The 17,257-nt window shown below is 41.3% G+C and overlaps 1 protein-coding gene across 1 annotated transcript; it reads left to right on the top strand.

Moving 5' to 3' along the window:
• Positions 1-233: 233 nt before the first annotated feature.
• On the top strand, positions 234-4,160 carry MRPL44 (mitochondrial ribosomal protein L44). Its single transcript, XM_075031817.1, has 4 exons — positions 234-430; positions 806-1,274; positions 2,384-2,562; positions 3,824-4,160. The coding sequence occupies exons 1-4, from the start codon at positions 261-263 to the stop codon at positions 3,993-3,995; spliced, it is 990 nt and encodes a 329-aa protein (XP_074887918.1). The 5' UTR covers positions 234-260; the 3' UTR covers positions 3,996-4,160.
• Positions 4,161-17,257: the final 13,097 nt, after the last annotated feature.

Raw genomic sequence — 17,257 nt, 5'->3', positions numbered from 1 at the left:
CCTGGGGCTCTGGCGGCGGCGGCGGGGACAAGGACGGCTGCCGCTCCCGCCTCACGGCGGCGACGCCGCGGCGGCCGCTCCCGGCGTGCAGCGCGGCTCACGGCCCGCCGGGAGCTGTAGTCGCCAGGGCCGTTTCCGCCGCCGGTGGTCCGCGCGGTGCGCTCCCGGCCAGGAACGCGTCTGCCCGGAACTAGCGGGGAGGGGCGGCGTTTCCCGGAGGGGACGGGGCACCGATCTTCCCTCCGCTTGCACCCGCCGCCATGGCCGCCAGGCTCCTCTTGCGGGCGTCGCGGCGGCTGCTGCTGGCCGGGGCCGGGGCCGGGGCCGGGGCCGGTCGGGTGGCGCTCAGCACTGCGCCGCGCCGCGAGAAGAAGCGGTGGCTCCGCGCCTACCTGGAGCAGCAGCGGCTGGAGGCCCCCCCCCAGCGGCGGTGAGAGCCGGCCCGGCCGTCAGGAGAGGGCGGGCGGCGGGGCTCGGGGGAAGCAGCAGGGAGCGCAGCAGGCTGAGAAATAGGCGAAGCCGAAGCGTTCAGGCACCTTCTCGGCACGCTTTGGGGCTGAACGTTTTGAGCTCCGCGGGTCAGCGTAGCCCCGGTTTTGAAGGCGGCCGGGGGCCCGTCCTGTGGCGGGCCGGCGGCGATGGGCGGACCGACCGCGTTTGACGCTGGGGGTTTTAAACACAGGGTTCGATCTTCAAAAACAATTCAGTTTTTCATCTCCTTTCGGTCGCCTGAAAGACATCATGCTCGCAATATGGGTAACCTCTTGTTCTGTTTCTGAATTTGTGTTCTTTTCTATGTCGGTAGATCAGAGAAGCCCAACTGGGATTACCATGCAGAGATACAAGCTTTCAGCCACCGGCTGCGTGAAAACTTTTCTTTGGATCTCCTCAAGACTGCATTTGTTAATTCTTCTTATATTCAAAGCGAAGAGGCGAGACGCCGAGAACTTGGGCTGGACAAAGAAACGGCTGCTCTTAATCTACAAGATAATAGTAAACTTGCGGAACAAGGGATGTCTTTTTCACGTTCTTACCTGACGCAGAGCTTTGAAGGTGCCTACCCAGATTTACCTGCAAAGGGGATAGGAGCACTTGTTGATTTTCTTACCAGTCAGGAACTTGTTTCTTATGTGGCTCAAAACCTGTCTATACAGGACCTGACGCTTTGCAAAGAGTTTCCCGTCCCACCAAATGTGCTACAGAGGACGTTCTTTGCTGTCATAGGAGCCTTGCTCAATAGCAGTGGGCCTGAGAAAACGGGGCTCTTTGTCAGGGTAAGTCATTACTTACCATATATTTTTGTACTGACAACAGTAACATCTAAGGGTCTCGGAAGTTACAGGAGGAAAAAAAGGCAAAAAAATTAAATATTGTCTTGTACCTTGATGGCCAGATATCCAAGGAGATTGGCAGAAGTTGGACAATACCTGTAACAAGACAATTTAACAATAAGATTTGTTGGGTGGCGGTGGTGGTCGGGGGTTTGGGGTTGTGGGGTTTTTGTTTGGTTTGGTTTTTCTTTTTCTTTAGGAAGCACAGGCTGGTCAAGTACATAAAATCATGTATTTCTGGTTTAAAATGGTGACATATTAGTATTTGCTGACACTTGCTAAGGGAAAGCGTTATATTCCACGCGCTATACTATCAGATAATGAAATTATTCAATGTAAGGCCACATATATCTTCAATTTAAAAAAAAAATATATATATAAAGCAGGGGCTGAGTTCACAGGTTTTGCATGGAAGAGTGCAAGCACCTAAAGATGTTTCATACAAAAATGTTCAACTAAAATGCAGTGTAACAAAGTAGTTTTAGCAGCTACTGTCCTTTCAGTCCTCCTTTTCACTTATTTCTGGTTTTGCAATGGATAAATGTTTGTTAAAATCTTATTTCTAATACAAGACCGTTGAGAGGTCTCTGTAAGAGCAAGTACCAGCTAACAGGCAAGAGAGTGATCCGAACAGGTGAAAGTCTCGTGGGTTTGCACGTTCCCTTCAATCTTTGCAGAACTCTTCTGATGTACAACTTCTTGCACAGAAGCAGCACTGAGTTGCGTACCTTGTGCTCAGAGCTGTGCATAAGTGTTGTTATAACTCCTTTCTCAGGCTGGTGCTGTTCCTTCTTTAGGTCTGGGCGGTTGACTTTGCCCAAGGTGTGCACCCTGTCAGTAGCTAAATCAGAACCAGAGCTGCCAAGCGTAGCAACACAGGTTAGCTGTGCTTAGCTGTGATGGAGCACTGAGGCAGTTTCATCATTCATTTCAGCAATTTATTGTCAACTGTATTAATGCCTCTTCATACTGTATTTTTATTAGGAGACACCAGAAGCTAGAGCCTTCGTTACATTTCCCATTAATTGTAACTTCTAAATATTTTTGTTTAGGATTTTTTTATTCCCCAGCTGATTGGAAAAGACCTGTTTGAGATCTGGGAAGTTGTAAATCCTATGGGCTTACTAGTGGAAGAACTGACCAAGAGGAATATCTCTTCTCCGGAACCAAGAATTACCAGGCAGTTGGGAGTCAGCACGGTTCTGCCGCTGTACTTTGTTGGGTTGTACTGGTTAGTAAAATACTAATTTAAAGTGAAATGGATTTAAACTAGGGGAGGGGGGAGGAGGGAAGATGGTATTTTGCTTTTCTACTTGTGCTTTTTGGTCAAATTATTACAGAAGAGAAACCTTATAGTGACTTCCGTATAAAATCAGCCATTTAAGCGTTGGCCATAGCTGGCTGTAATGATGCATGAAAAGACAGTATCTGACTAAAGGGCTTCAGAGTCTAAATTGGGTGTACAAAAGAGTCTGGGTGTATGTTCTAGGTGACCTGACATAGGAACTTTGCGGATAACATAACTGAATGGCTTTGGAGGGACCACAACTGCATCCAGGGCTTAGGGAAGGGCAAAGAGGCTTAGACATCAAGGGAGGTGAGATTGAAGAGAGACTTATTTTATATTCCAGAGAAGCTTTTTAGTTTTCAAATCACGGGCACTGTAAACTAGGCAAGAAGACTGTCTGTATCCAGACAAGACTTAGGAGGTGCCAGTCATCCCTGGTGCGCTTGTCTCAGGGGTGGTCAGTGCTTGTCCTGGTCTCTTGCCCCGGGGTAGCATCACTTCTCTGGAGCAGGACAGGACCTTCTACCACCAAAATCCACATCATTGTTGCTTGCTAAATGAGCTGCAGATAAACGCATGGGAAGATTGCCTTAACTTGTTCTGATTTATCATTCTTTGGTTTACGTGCCTTCTAGGATTTATTATCTTGTATAAAAGAAAGGAACTGTGATTATTTTTATTCTGGAATCCCTGGTGTCCCTTCACAAAATCTTCCTATTCAGTGTCCATAGATGTTTGTTAAACAGAGCTCAGTACATACTTCATAACTTAGAGAACTTCTCTGTGGATCCTTTTGAAGAAGTTTTAAAATGCTTTCTTACTAGTCGAGGAGAAAAGAGAGAAGCATTTTACTTCTTTGTTTAAGCTAACCAGAGTAACGTATTTGCATGTTTTTAACAGGGCTAACAAATTGAACACTTTAAAGAATCATTGATGTGTTAGGAATCTAAATGAACAGAGTAGTGCTCTTCCAGGAAATGGACACATTCCTGATTTGAGTTTCCATTGTTGAATATACAATCACTTATCTTTGCAGGAAAGACCAACGGAAATGTTTACATTTGTGTGTATGTAGAAATTACCTTCAGTGTTCACAGACATTGCAGAAAAAAATAATCTAGCGGCCCTTATTCATGATACCCAGTAGTGCTCAGGATTTCATGATGAAAATGCTTTAATTTTTTATTTTATTTTTTTTCCCAAGCGATAAGAAGATTATAGCTGAAGGTCCTGGTGAAACACTGCTTGCTGCAGAGGAAGAAGCTGCCCGTGTGGCACTGCGGAAGCTGTATGGGTATACAGAGAACAGGAGACCTTGGGATTACTCAAAACCCAAACAGGGATTGGCAGCTGAAAAGGCTGTTGGCAGTAACTAGATGATAAAAGACATTTCTGGTTTCTCTTAAGAATTAATGGCTTCCATGATGAATATAGATGTATTTAGGAAAGCAAAATCCAGTTTTGTTTTCTGATCTTCAGTGCTTGAAACTTTCAAATCAAATATGTTATTAAAATAAATAAAGTCTTTTCTTTTTGCACGATGTTTAATATTTCCTCATTTTCCTAAACATAACAAAAGTACCCTTACTCTGATTTTTGCCTTTTGGCTGAGAAGTTTCTCTGTACATCACAGGAGACTGTTTTTAATGATATTTAATAACGTGTGACAAAATCTCACTGTATAGAAAAAGGTTTCATCAGTGCTTCCTTGGGGATTGTTTTGAGGGTATTGCTAATAAGGTGAGTTGAATTACATGTGCAACATCAGTCTTTGGATTGCATCTGGATTCATTTGTCCTTCACCCTGTGAAAACATCAAATGTAATGTCGATGATACTGATGCTGTTGGTGATCCAATTTAAAAAAAAATTGGCAAAGCCAATAAGGTCACTATACTCCAGGGGAATAATAGCAAAATCTGAAAAGAGGATAGAAATTGCTTATGCTATTTTTAGTTTCCAGATGAGATATTTCTCTTACCTTTACCTATTTTAAAAGGACAATAGCGAAGGTGGGATTTTTTTGCATCCAAAGTTTGGTCTACCTACTATTTTTTATATACACATACGTGTATTTTGAGAGAGAGAAAAAAGCAATTTTCTGGCAGTTTGCTATAGAAGAATATTTAAGATCTGCTTACTGCGGCTTTACAGTTTGGAATATGGCCATAAGTCCTAGGAGAAGTGGACTACTGAATAGTGTGCTGGAAAAAACCTGAGTAATGCAAGATAAATCAATTTATTGTGTAGTACATGTATGGAATGTCTTGAAGGCAAACAGAAAGACAGTTTGGGGACGTGGAAAGAAAGGACTAGGTTTTTATAGAGGTGTGAGTGAAAAAGGAGTTTTTATAAGAAAACATGTCCTATATTCAAGCTTCCAAAGATCAGAAAAGCATTTTATATGGTATCTGTTCTTTAATTTCTGGCACTCAAGCATATATTAAAGGATTTACAGTTGTAGTAGTGGGATCATTTACATATTCAGATCAATAACTTTTTTCTTTCTTTCTTTTTTTTCCCCTGAATCGGTAGCCATAAACAATATTTAAGTGGCATTAAAAGATTGCCTAGAGTTACAGAAATCAGTATCTACAAAGTCTGGTGAAAACAGCAGACCCAGTTGCTGTGTACAAGTGCATTTACATCTCCCAGTGGTTGTTCCTTTCTTAAATTGCATTTTATTTGTCTTTCAGAGAAGACAAAAGATCAAGGAGTGTGTCAATAATTGACTGACAGAAAGGAATCAGGACAGTTTATTCTTGCAACCCAATGAACAACTCATCAATTATTGTTATGAATATTATATTTGCAAACAGTAGAAAAGGATATGTTCTTTGGCATTTATGGAATTTTGGAATAGGTTAACATAATCTCAAGAGTCAACTTTGATGATGCTTTTCCCTATGCTACTTTTCAACCTTATCTGCAGTGCAGATATTTCTGTCACGGTATTTGCATTTATCCTTCTTTTAACTCATTCAAACCTTATCTCATAATCAAGATTTTTTTGTTATGTGAAAGTTATAGTTGGTAAACCAGAACACAAACAACTATTTCTACACTAACTTAAAATACGATGTCATGTGTGTACTAACAGCTAAGTTTTGACAAAAATACAGTACTATATGCTAACCCTTTTTTTTAGCTTGCCTTTCCTTCTTGATCTTTGTATTAATTCACATAAGTATGCTAATATGCTTAGACATATGTATAAGTCAAATTATGAGATAAATCATAGAATCATAGAGCAGTTTGGGTTGGAAGGGACCTGAAAGATCATCTAGCCCCAAGCCCCCTGCCAAGGGCAGGGACACCTTCCACCAGGCCAGGCTGCTCAAAGCCCCATCCCCACCTGGCCTTCAACACTGCCAGGGATGGGGCATCCACAGCCTCCCTGAGCACTAAATGGACTACTAGTCGTTAATCCATTAAAAGCAATGACAGTTTTGCAATTGATTTTGGTCTAGACTTGGGTTTACTCCAAATGTTAAACTCGATGTGTGAATAGTCTTCGATTACTCTGTTCCTGTCATCTAGATCCTTTGTCTTTTTCTTGAAAGTGTTTTAAAAGTGATTTTATTTTGAGAAAGGTAAGAGAAGTTCTACTGTATTGGTCCCAGCTAAGTAACTGGAGAAAAACTTCTTAATATGCTTTCATGCAGTTTTATTAAGTTAATTCTGTTCTCAGCATGTGCTTTTGCTCCTGTGTCTCGAGCTGTTCAGTAATGTGACTGAACACTCTGAATTATCTGCCTGTTATCAACTGCAGGTTCTGGTTACAATAGCCAGATATTTTGCTATAATTTTCTCTTAAAAAAAAGAAAAAAAGTCCAGGAATAATTCTTGTGTTAACTGTTGCTGTGACTTAAAGGCAGGGGATTAAAATACAATCACTTTACAATTATCTCCATGTTAATTTGGAGTTTGAAATTGCTGGTGAAAAGTTAAAGCTTTTATTGAAATTTCTTATACCAAACTCTTTTGGTTTTTATGATAAATCAAAAATATAAATAAGCGGCTCTGGTGTTATGTTGCTATAAAAAGCCATGAAGAATTCAAAACATCAAAAGATGTGTTGTCATTCTTTTTTGCAGGGCAGGGTGAGAGGGATGATGCAGTACAGAAACATTAGAAGAGCCCTACTTTTTCCTTGTCCTTTACTGAGTGCTGTGGTAAACTTTAAACAGGCTCTAAACTATTCGGTTTCTCTTACATCTGAGCTTTGAAGTTTAGTATTAAGGGATGCATTTAGTGTAGAGAAGCAAATATCTAAGGATGGATTGGTTTTGTCTTTTCAATTTGATTCCACTGATCTAATGGCACTAGTTTTGTGTGTTTACCATTTCAGCTCATCTAAGAAATTTTTGATAAATTAGGAAGATAAAATGGTCACCAGTTGGTCAGTAAATAGCCACTGTCACAGTGCAAAGTTGCATAGTGGAAACACAGTTGATCTGCATGACAGAATCAGAGCATTGAAGGCTGTCGGTGATTCTTTAAATCACAGGGCATACTGCAATACAGCTCTTCATGGTGCACCTAAAAACTGGGGCTGGTCTTCTTTGGGAAAAGGGTAGCTCTAGGGAGAAGGTAAACGTTATCATCCCTTTCTATTTTTGTGTAACAAGTGTAGTGTTTCTGCCCATCTGTGCCAGCTGTGCTTGTTTCATGGTTTTTATTTCATGGTTTATTTCCTTGAAAGATTCTTGTTGAACTTGTCAGTTCTTCATTTGTTATTTCAATTGCCTACTGCAAGCTTGGCTGTAAGATCAAGTGTTTAAGAGATGATCACGGATCAGATTGAATTTTGTTTATCTCATTACCTCATAAGAGATAAACCCAGGCAATTAAAAAATAACAAGTTTGAACATTTTTTCTTGGCTGGAGTACTAATCATTTCCTGGTAACCAAAACATCAGGGACTAGACAAAAACAAAACAACAACAACAACAACAAAGATAAAATTCGGAATAAGCTTCAAAGTTTTCCGCTAGACAAAAATTCCCCCTATTGCAGAAGGGATTTTGTGCTAATGACAGTATCCACTGCTGAATTATCTGACTCTTGGCAGATTCTTTTTGAAACCTGCAATGAATGCTTTTCATACTTCAGCATCATTTCAATTTTTGAAGTATAACAATACATCCTTTTATCATGAAGATGTCATTCCAATGAGTTCACATTGACAAATGGTTATTTGGATTTCATTATCCAAGGGGATGAAACTGGCTGTAGAGAGGACCGAGGGCAATTGTGGCCATTGCCTGGTAGTGCTAAGAGGCTCTAGCAAAGGAAGAAAACACATGGTACTTCAGAGCAAAGCTGAGATTGTGGACAATACTCTGAAAATCCATTGACTGTTAGGAACTCAGTTTATAAGGAAGATGAAATAGAAAGGATTAACCCCTTTGACAGGTGGGTTTGTATAGTGATCTCTGTCAATGATGGAAAGAGTAGGAATGTAAAACAAGAGCGTACCCTGGCAAATGTCTAGGTCAGTAACAACGAAACTCTTAATTAATTTCTATGAAACCTTTCTCTGTTAATCATTACTTTGCTTAAATTGTTTTATTTTTGAATTATTACACTCACCATCCTAACTCTGAATTACCAAAGCTGTGGCCTGGACCCAGAGCCCACTGCGCAGCACTGAACGGCAGCTGGTAGCTAATCAGCACAGCCGGGCACGCACCTCCTGTATCTCTTGCCTGCATGTGTTGACATTTCAGTTGGGCAGTTATCTGTGTGCACAAAGGTACATGCAGGGAGGGAAAAATAAGCTGAAGGGTAGTTCTGGCATCGGAGCAATATTTCTAAGCTGGCTATGAACACATTGAGCCTGAAAAATTGGAAAGCTGGACCTTAAGTGGTAAAGTACTGAGGTCTGAAACAACCCCACACAAAGAAGAGCAGGATGCAAAACCCCCTATGTATTCATAAAGTGGTTCTTGATAATTTAGGGAAGTCAGGGTAAACGTAGAGAGCTCTAAGGAAATTATACTAAGTGTAAGAAATTCTAACAGTTACAAGAGACTTGATTAAAAGTCCTAAGTTGTAAGAAATACTATGCTTACCTAATAGCTTCTGTAATACTTTTGTTTCCATATTGTGATGATTTATTAGCTGCCAGGTTCCTTTTCCCTGCCAATTTTCCTCATCCGTGGTAGTCTGGAGGAACTTGGTTTAGTTTTCTTCATTTGTTTAAAAATCTCTTGCACACGGGGGGCTGTATTTCTCAGATTCCTGTGTTTATGTCAGTAAGATGCTGCTCTTTAATAACTAGGAGGGTATTGCTCTGAGCAGACATTATCCCAAATTTTTCATTCACTGTGCTGTTCCAGAGTATTTATTCATTGTCTTCCATTAACTCCCTTGTCCACAAACCAAACTGAAAAAACAAACCAAAACAAGGTTTTGTTCTAGCCAGGCTGCAATAATATTCTGAACACTTATTTGTCTCCAGTTGCCAAAACACAGTATGTGGAATATTACTATGCCCACCATGCCTTAATTGTTTATTTGTTTCTGGGTTTTTTGGTTTTCCTCTTGGTTAAGAAAGAGCTTTTCTAATTGGCAAATACTTTCAAAATCTCCATTCTCAATTGAAATTCACACACATTGTTTCAAAGAGACATGCCCATCATTGCCACTTAACCAAAGAATGAGTTCTTGAAAGAAATCTTAATTTTTTTTAAGCGGTTTGTATCTACAGCTATGACTTGCAATGTTGAAAACAGTCACTTCAAGGCAAGAAACTGCAGGTGCTCTTGCTGTACAGCAGAATGTATCAGAGGCCTTAATGTCAGGGGATTCACTTTTCTTGTTAAATTAATTATTCTAAACAACAATTTAAGGGTTTGTTCTTCTAAACTAAATGACATGGAGAGAAAGTGCTAAAATGCTACTAGTTTTAGCAGTGTTCTTCCCATGTGTGGATTGAGATTAGGTTTCTCTTGCAGGAAACCTCCCTTAAAAGGATATTTGCAGCTACCAGGGATTAGCCATATCTATTCACTGCAACTGCAGTAGCCTGTGCTACATTCTCTGGGGGATTTTTTGTTTATTGTGCATCTTGTTAGTGCTCTTACTTTTAACCTATAAATAATACCAGTCATAAAGCCCTTCTCTCTGCAGTTTGGACAAGGCAAATTCTCAGGGATTCATGGAAAAAATCTTGGTGGCTGTATTTCAGATTTTAAAATTACAGTAATGAGAAATGTTACACTAAATTTGAAGGATCATGTTTCCTTTTGTAGTCCACTTCAAAAATATTTTCTTTCAGAAATGGAGTGACTGAAGAACTTTCCCGTATTCACATTATATAGCTTATTTTCTTTATTATTCCATTTGAATGTCTGATATCTGAAAGCTCTATTTCCCAAATTTCCCCAGTTTGTTATGTCCATCTCCATTGCTTTACTCTAAGATACTGTTCTTTTTCATCCCACTTCAAATCCGAATGGATGTTTCCATGATTTTTAGTTATTCTGATACTTGTTACATTCATTGATTTGTTCAGTGCAGTGTACAGAACTCTTTGTTTATCAGGCAAGATTCAAACACTACTGTCTTGGAGTCACTGACTTACCATCGCAGTGTCTCAGATAATGGGGTGCATGAAAGGTATTTTGTGGCTTGTCTTGCCATCATAGACTCAGCCCACTTTTTCCTTCCTTTTTGACCTTTTTCGTTCTTTGTGTGTTCATGTTGACTTAGAAAATTAGAAAGTTTTGGACCCATTTTCTGTGTGTAGATTCCAGTTGTAAACACTGCTTCAGGATTACCAAGAGCACTGAAGGATGCCTGCTCAGAACTGTTAATTCTACTCTAGTGTTCCCCAAATCAGCCCTCAAGTGATATTTATTAAAAGAATTAACATTTTAGGGAAGTCTGAAGGACAATATGTGATTTTTGTAAAGCATGGGCAAATAAAAGAACACTGGTTGAAAATACTACTTCTCCTGTCTATTTTAATATTGTGTTTCCCTCACTGAAGATGCTTGTCAAATTACCTGTAATTCTTTTTGCCAAATCTAAGGTAGTTCTAAGACAGCACTAACTGACAGTAGTTTCCACAAATTAGATGACTAATCAATAATTTAGATTCATTAGTGGAAAGGAACAAAGGCCTCTCTTCATTCCCATGGGAGTTTTACAGAAAATAGGCAGGAAATGCTCATCATCAAGTCGAAAAGGTACTGAAGAGTTGAACTTGAAAATACACAGTTTTAAATACAAATCTCATTCATAGGTCAAGAAATAAGTTATGTTATATAAACTTTAATGTGAAAATTAAGTTGTCCCTGTTCAGAGAGCTGGGAGAGCATTTCCTGGTTTAGTACTTTTTGTAGCCAAATACTACAGAAATTGGTGGTGGTTTAGATATCTGTTTAGATTCTGTCTCGCACTCTTCTAATTTAGAACCAAAAGTTAGACAGAGTTAAACTGTCAGTCCACACATCGAGGTCTGTCCTTCAGTTCTTTGTCCCCTAAGGTAATTTGTTTCCTTCCTTCTCGCTTTACCTGTGTTGGTTCCCCAACCTCTCTCTTCTACCTATAGGCTCTATGCTGCCTTGTGTATTGCTAACATTCCCATGGGCAGTTCCAGCAAATGTAAAAGGGGATATGGCTTACCATTATTTTTCTGTTGCTGTTTATAGGATCAAATATGAATATACTCCCTTTTCAGTTTAAAAGGTTCCACTGTCCTCTGGTATGTTCTTCTGAAAGGATGCATGAAACAGTCATTTTACAAAAAGTCCTGTGATTGGTGGTACAATTTATAAAGCATCATTCAACTACAGGTTCTTTTATAATAATGATAAAACAATACAAATCAAAATCAGTAACAGAAACATTGGCACATACCCTAAAAATAAAGGTACTGTAAAGATGAACTTAAAACCCACTCACTTTGTGTGCAAGATATTCCTATGGCAGATGTTTTGCCTTCACTGCACCTGTATATAGGCATGTTCTTTCCACTACCTAGTCTGTGATTACAAACTGGAATATGATCCCATACACTTAAGACACGATGGAAATTCAAGAACTGTGTCAAATAAAGGGGCAAGGTTGAAATATTGGTAACATTTCAACATCACTGACCAAGCTAGAAAGCAGGAAGAGAATAATGCCTCCTCAGCTACCAAAATTTCTCACCAAGATTAAAAAATGAAAAATTCCTGTAACTTTGGAACAAGTCAATCTGCTGAAATGTCATCCCTGGATATGAAAAACTCCTGTTGAACCAGACTGGATTAGACTGTGAGCTGGGACAATCCTGCACTCAAAAATCCCCCACTGAAAAAAAAAAAAAAAAAATCTCTTCTTCACTGAGCACGGTGCCTGAAGGAACTTGTAAATCTTAAGGCAGTAAAACAACTGTAATCTTAGGCAAGACAGACTCATAAGGTCCCCTAGTAGTTCCAGTCTAGCCAGGAGAGCAGAGTGTTCAGTTAACAACTGTAAGCACAACTTAAGTAACACAGAAGCTGCTCACTCTTCTGAACAACTTTCTGAACAACTTTCTGAACAGCTAAAATTCAGTAACAGTATTTATTTTTTTATGTTATCAAGGGATATACTTTTATTTATTTATTTTTTTGAGAATAAAGCAAAAGTAGAAGATGAAGAAAGCCTAAAGAGAGTATTTCCATGAGAGAGATGTTAATAGTTTATTTAGTTAACTTGAAAAATTGAAGAGAGCTAGGTGTACAGGATAACTAGTGCTATATGCGAGTCCATCCAAGAAATCTCAGTCCTTCCTATTGAAAAACTTCAAGTAGATTCAACTGAAGTACAAGGTAATGGATTTAATTCAGACAAAAGGGACTATATTTTTAACAACAATAACTTTAGGATGTCACCAATTCATTTCAATTCAAATTTCCACTCAAACAATTCAGAAAAATTAATGACTGCAAGAAGCTAATCTAAATTATCATTTACAATGGAACCTTCATTCTTAGCAATTATAACCAAGAGCAAAATATCAAGCGAAGAGGAAAGATACTTAAGGCTTTTTAACCACCTCTGATGTCGATCTGTTGTGTTAACTCTGGAAAGGCATTCTATACCTTTATGGTCCTCTTCTTAAAACCCATCTGGTTTGTTCAGATTGATAAGAAAATTCTAGTTTACTTTGCATCAAGGTGAGTATGTGTCTTGCTATTTATGCCTGATACCTGGCTCTACACAGTTTCAATCTATCTCACTTGGAAACTGCAAAAGCTGTTCTGTCAAGAAGGGTATAGTAGATAGGTCACAAACTGCTGAGGAAGGAGTCTAAAGAAGAATTGCTTTTTCAGTCTATATTTTTTGGTCTTTTTGATACTTCCCATTCTTCTGCTAGCTCTTCGTTTTGTGGCTCTCACCTCATACCTTCAACCACCTCCATGTCATCCTTAGAGCCAGCACTTCTGCTTTGAATCTCAGACTTTCATTGCTGTGGTGGCTGAAAATCACTTCCTACCTTACATAACTCAAAATGAATTACATGTATGTCACACTAATAAAACATGACATTTCAAAAAAAAAAAAATCAAAAATCAAAGACCAGTAACTTGTGCATTACCAAAAAAAAAAAAAAAACAGCTGGTGTGACTGTGCCTTTCTCTTTATTGTGAAGTCTGTTTCCTATGAACAGCTGTTACGGGTAAAGGCAGGGCGATCGATCATTTACCTTTTCTACTATGTTAATGTCATAGCAGTGGGTGGGAAATGTCAAAGGGAAATGGCATTTCAAATAAAAATAATTTTGTAATTCAATCATACTGAACCATTTCCTGCAGTTAAATTTTTTAGATTTAAATAACTGTCAACAATCAATAATGATTTATATAAACATTACTATGACTTTCTCTTGTTTTGATCTCATACTAAAATGTATCTATTATTAACAAAAAGCTACTGCTTAAATAAGGCCAGGCACAGACACACTAATTTATGCTCAGTTGACTGAATCTTTAATAGAGCATATCAGTGAACATCCTTGCCAGATATACTTGCCGTGTTCTTTCTTAGCATTTTCAGAAAACCCTTCGTATACAAATATTGCAGTAGCAGTTTACCACAGATCCGATATACCTAATCCCAGGATTAATTTTGTATGCCCATCAGTAGTGAAGCAAGATGGATTTAATAGCCCATTAGTCTTTCAGCATGATAATTTTCATGTCACTTAGCCTGCTGGGTTAATTGCTTTAAAATGGATATTATTGACCTCAATCCTAGTGAGAAACAGAGAATGTCTTATTCATCTCCCAAACGTACATTCTTAGACTCTTGTTTCTTTTGGTCCTGACAATAAGTCCCCTAGATTATGTGCCTGTATATTATAATTTATACCCTATTAGCCCATATTTAAGGGCTTGCTGCAGCCCTTATCTTTTAGATATTATTACCCATGACTGGGCTAACTTTTAAATTCTGTTTTTTATGCAAAGAGAAATGTTGCAAGCATAAGAAATTGTTGTTTTACCTCGTTAAGAAATTAATTTTAATGCTAAAAGCTGTAGCAGGTGCAGCAGGGATTAAGCACTTTTGGAATAAACAGCTGGCCAGTATATTTCCAACCACAAGAGTCTGGTCATTAGGAGGAGAGAATGAAGAACAAATTTGGACAGAGAAGCTGTAGGAAAGGCAATTCAGGTCCTAGGGTAGAGAAACAGAAAAATATATCAGGAAAAAGAAAACTGAAGAGTAGAGTTTTTATTCATGTGTATTATTTGTGGATTTTTTCCATTAGTAATTTAGAGAAAACACAAGCCATCTGCTTTGAGGAAATTAATGCTAGCTGTCAGCAGCAAAAAAAAACAGAAAAGGAGGGAGTGGAAGAGCAGCACCAGTTACATTATTGCTTGTGGGGAGGTGAAGCAGGGCTGGAAGTTAAGGTAGCCAGTTTTCAGACCTATCTATGTCAACAGTGTAACACATTTATACATTGGTAGTTGTATTTCTCAAGCACCAGTTCCTATGGGAAACAAGTTAGTAAGATTTAGATGCTTGATGGTAGGAACCCAAGATTTGGAGCAGACGTGATCACAGTCTCTAGAAGAACCCAAATCCCACAGAGTTTATGGATATTTCTAAAAGGGTGTATCCTCACAACCCTCTGAAGTCACATCATGTAGTTTCCTGGGGTAAATCGGCTTTGTGAGATATAGAATGGAGAGGCTTGGTATTTTTAAAAAGTGATTTCTAAAGCAAATTAATGTTAATAAGCATCATTTATTTACTAGCATAAGCCCGTCTTAGTGCCGACCATGAATAATGTCAGAACTGTTTCCTCATGAAATAAATTAGAGCCTGTTCTAGTGTAATATTAAATCCATGACTCCTATTGAACTTTGTGATTGACTTAAATAGTACTAGGGTTTTCCCTGGGATCTCAGTTCCACATTTTAATGCCAATGACAGCTTCAATGACAATGGTATCGTTTTTATTAACAACCATTCCTACGTAATATTCATGTAAGTACATTCGTGACACAAGCAGTTGAAGCTGGACATTCTCGCTTCAGTTACAAAGCACCTGACTCCCATTGAAACAAAATGCTAATGTATGTAGCAACTCTCCACTACAGCAGCTGTTGTGGCTGATCATCACTCTCCAAAGTATTGTCCAGGAAAAAAACCCATGTTTTTTAACGTTTAAACTTTTTTTGCTAAATCTAGGTCATCTGCTTTAGGTCATTTAGGTCATTGGCAAATCTCCAATGTTAGCATGTTTTGTAGAAGGCAAAAAAATGTGAAACCTTCTGAATAACAAGAACATCAGCGTTTCAGAGATAAGTGAAAAATTAAGAGGAAGCAGTGAGAATTTGGTCCTTATAAGACTGGAAATATTTGTGTTTACTCTTAAGAATGCTATTTAAGCATTTGTGATTATTTAATGATTTAGTGATGTTTATTTTTCACTATGAACAGCTCCTGCCATCCATATTAGAAAAAATTGAGATTGGTGCTGGGTTTAAAACTTAGGACCTGTTAATCAGCTCATGTAAATCAGCACATCCAGAGAAATCAAGAGGAGGAGTGCCAAATTACTGATGCTGAACACCTAGTCCTAGATTTTTTTAACCAAAACTATGAGGAAAATACAGTGGATCAGATCTTGCTCCTACAAAAGCTAAAGCGAACATGTGTACTGACGTCAGAGGTGCAAAACTTGACCCTAAATGCATTGCATTGGGAATCATTAAACCTTAAAAGATTTTAATCACGCATCGTGTTGCCATGCAGTTTTGCAAATTAAATCACCAAATTACAAAGCACATCCACATATTTTTTTTTTCACATTGATTTTGCGCACTGTTGAAAAATACTCCTTTAGGCACGTTTGCAAGGAACAAACACGTACTTTGTAGACCAGCGGCAATTTTGAGTTCAAGCCAGAGCCAAGGCTTCCTCAAGGATATCAGCAGATATACGTGACTGCTGGCTCCGTTTTCTTTCCTTTGATGAGGGAAGCGTCCAGTCGGGCACCGACGGCCAGATTCCCAAGGGGAAACCGTGCACTTTTCATCTCCGTAATAAAAAAAGACAGGGACCCGTAACGACGTTCTCCTCACGAATCCCGCTGCCCTGTGAAAACCGCACCGGCCATTCCCACTGAGCCCTTGTGAAGCACCGCATCCACCGGCCCGGCCCGGCCCCCGGCAGTCACACCGCAGGCGGCAGGGACCCCCCCGGCAGCCCTCTCCTGACAACGCTTCCAGCTCGGGAGGCTCGGCGAGGCTTTGTTGAGCCTCCTGCAGGGCCGCCTTCGCCTCAGCCCCTGCTCTCACGAGCCTCCGCCACGGAGTTTTCCGACTTCTGGGAGACGAGGGCAACCTAGAGGGGGTCCCTAGAGGGGAGCGCTGGGGCGGGGGGCGAGTCGGTGTTGGCCGTCTGATGGAACGGACCCCTCTCCCCAGCCGGCCTGAGCCCGCCCGCACCGCCTGCGGCCGAGGGGCGTGTGGAGAACGGCGGCCGCGGCGACACCCCCCCCCGCCAAGACGGCCGCCCCCTCCCCAACGGCCGCGCCTGGCGCTCACCCCGGCGGGGGAGAGGAGAGGGCGCCCCCGGGGGCGTGGCGGAGCAGCCCGCCCCGAGCACACCGCGGGGAGGGGGCGACCCCCGCCTCCCCGAGGAAAGGCGAACCGTGCGCTTTACTGCGATTTTTCCCGCAGGATTCCTCACAGGACTGCCCCCCGGCGTTCCCTCCGGGGTCGCATCTCTCCCCGCTCCTCGGAGCAAGCCCCCCCCGCCCCGCCGGGTCACGCCGGGTGACACCACGGCCCCGCCGGCGGCGCCTCCCCCGGGCCGGGGTCGCGGCGGGCGGGGGAGTGCGTCCTCCCGCGCGAGAGGGGGCGCTGCCGCCGGCGGGCGCCTTCGGCGCTGCCGCTCCGCCGCCGCCATCTCCTTCCCTGATCTCATAAAGGTGTCGCGCAGGTTCCGCCCGGGCTCGTCATTCAGCCGCCCGGGGCCTGGCGCCGCCGCCGGCCTCCTCCGCGCCGCGGCCCTCGGCCCGCCCCTCTCCCCTCCCGCCCTCCCTTTCTCGCCGTGCCGCCGGCCGGCGCAAGCGGCGGCCGCGCTCCCGCCCCGGCTCAGCGGCGGGCGCCGGTTGCCCTCCCCGCCCCTTCCTCCCCTTC

This window comes from Buteo buteo, chromosome 7 (genome assembly GCF_964188355.1).
Source record: "Buteo buteo chromosome 7, bButBut1.hap1.1, whole genome shotgun sequence".
Classification (NCBI taxonomy): domain Eukaryota; kingdom Metazoa; phylum Chordata; class Aves; order Accipitriformes; family Accipitridae; genus Buteo; species Buteo buteo.
This window is presented reverse-complemented; position numbering and strand designations above follow the sequence as displayed.

Excerpts from the sequence above, each read along its gene's own strand:
- MRPL44 (XM_075031817.1), top strand. The coding sequence starts at position 261 with ATGGCCGCCAGGCTCCTCTTGCGGGCGTCGCGGCGGCTGCTGCTGGCC. Across the intron at positions 431-805 it reads GAGGCCCCCCCCCAGCGGCG|ATCAGAGAAGCCCAACTGGG; the intron begins GTGAGAGCCGGC and ends CTATGTCGGTAG. Across the intron at positions 2,563-3,823 it reads TACTTTGTTGGGTTGTACTG|CGATAAGAAGATTATAGCTG; the intron begins GTTAGTAAAATA and ends TTTTTTCCCAAG.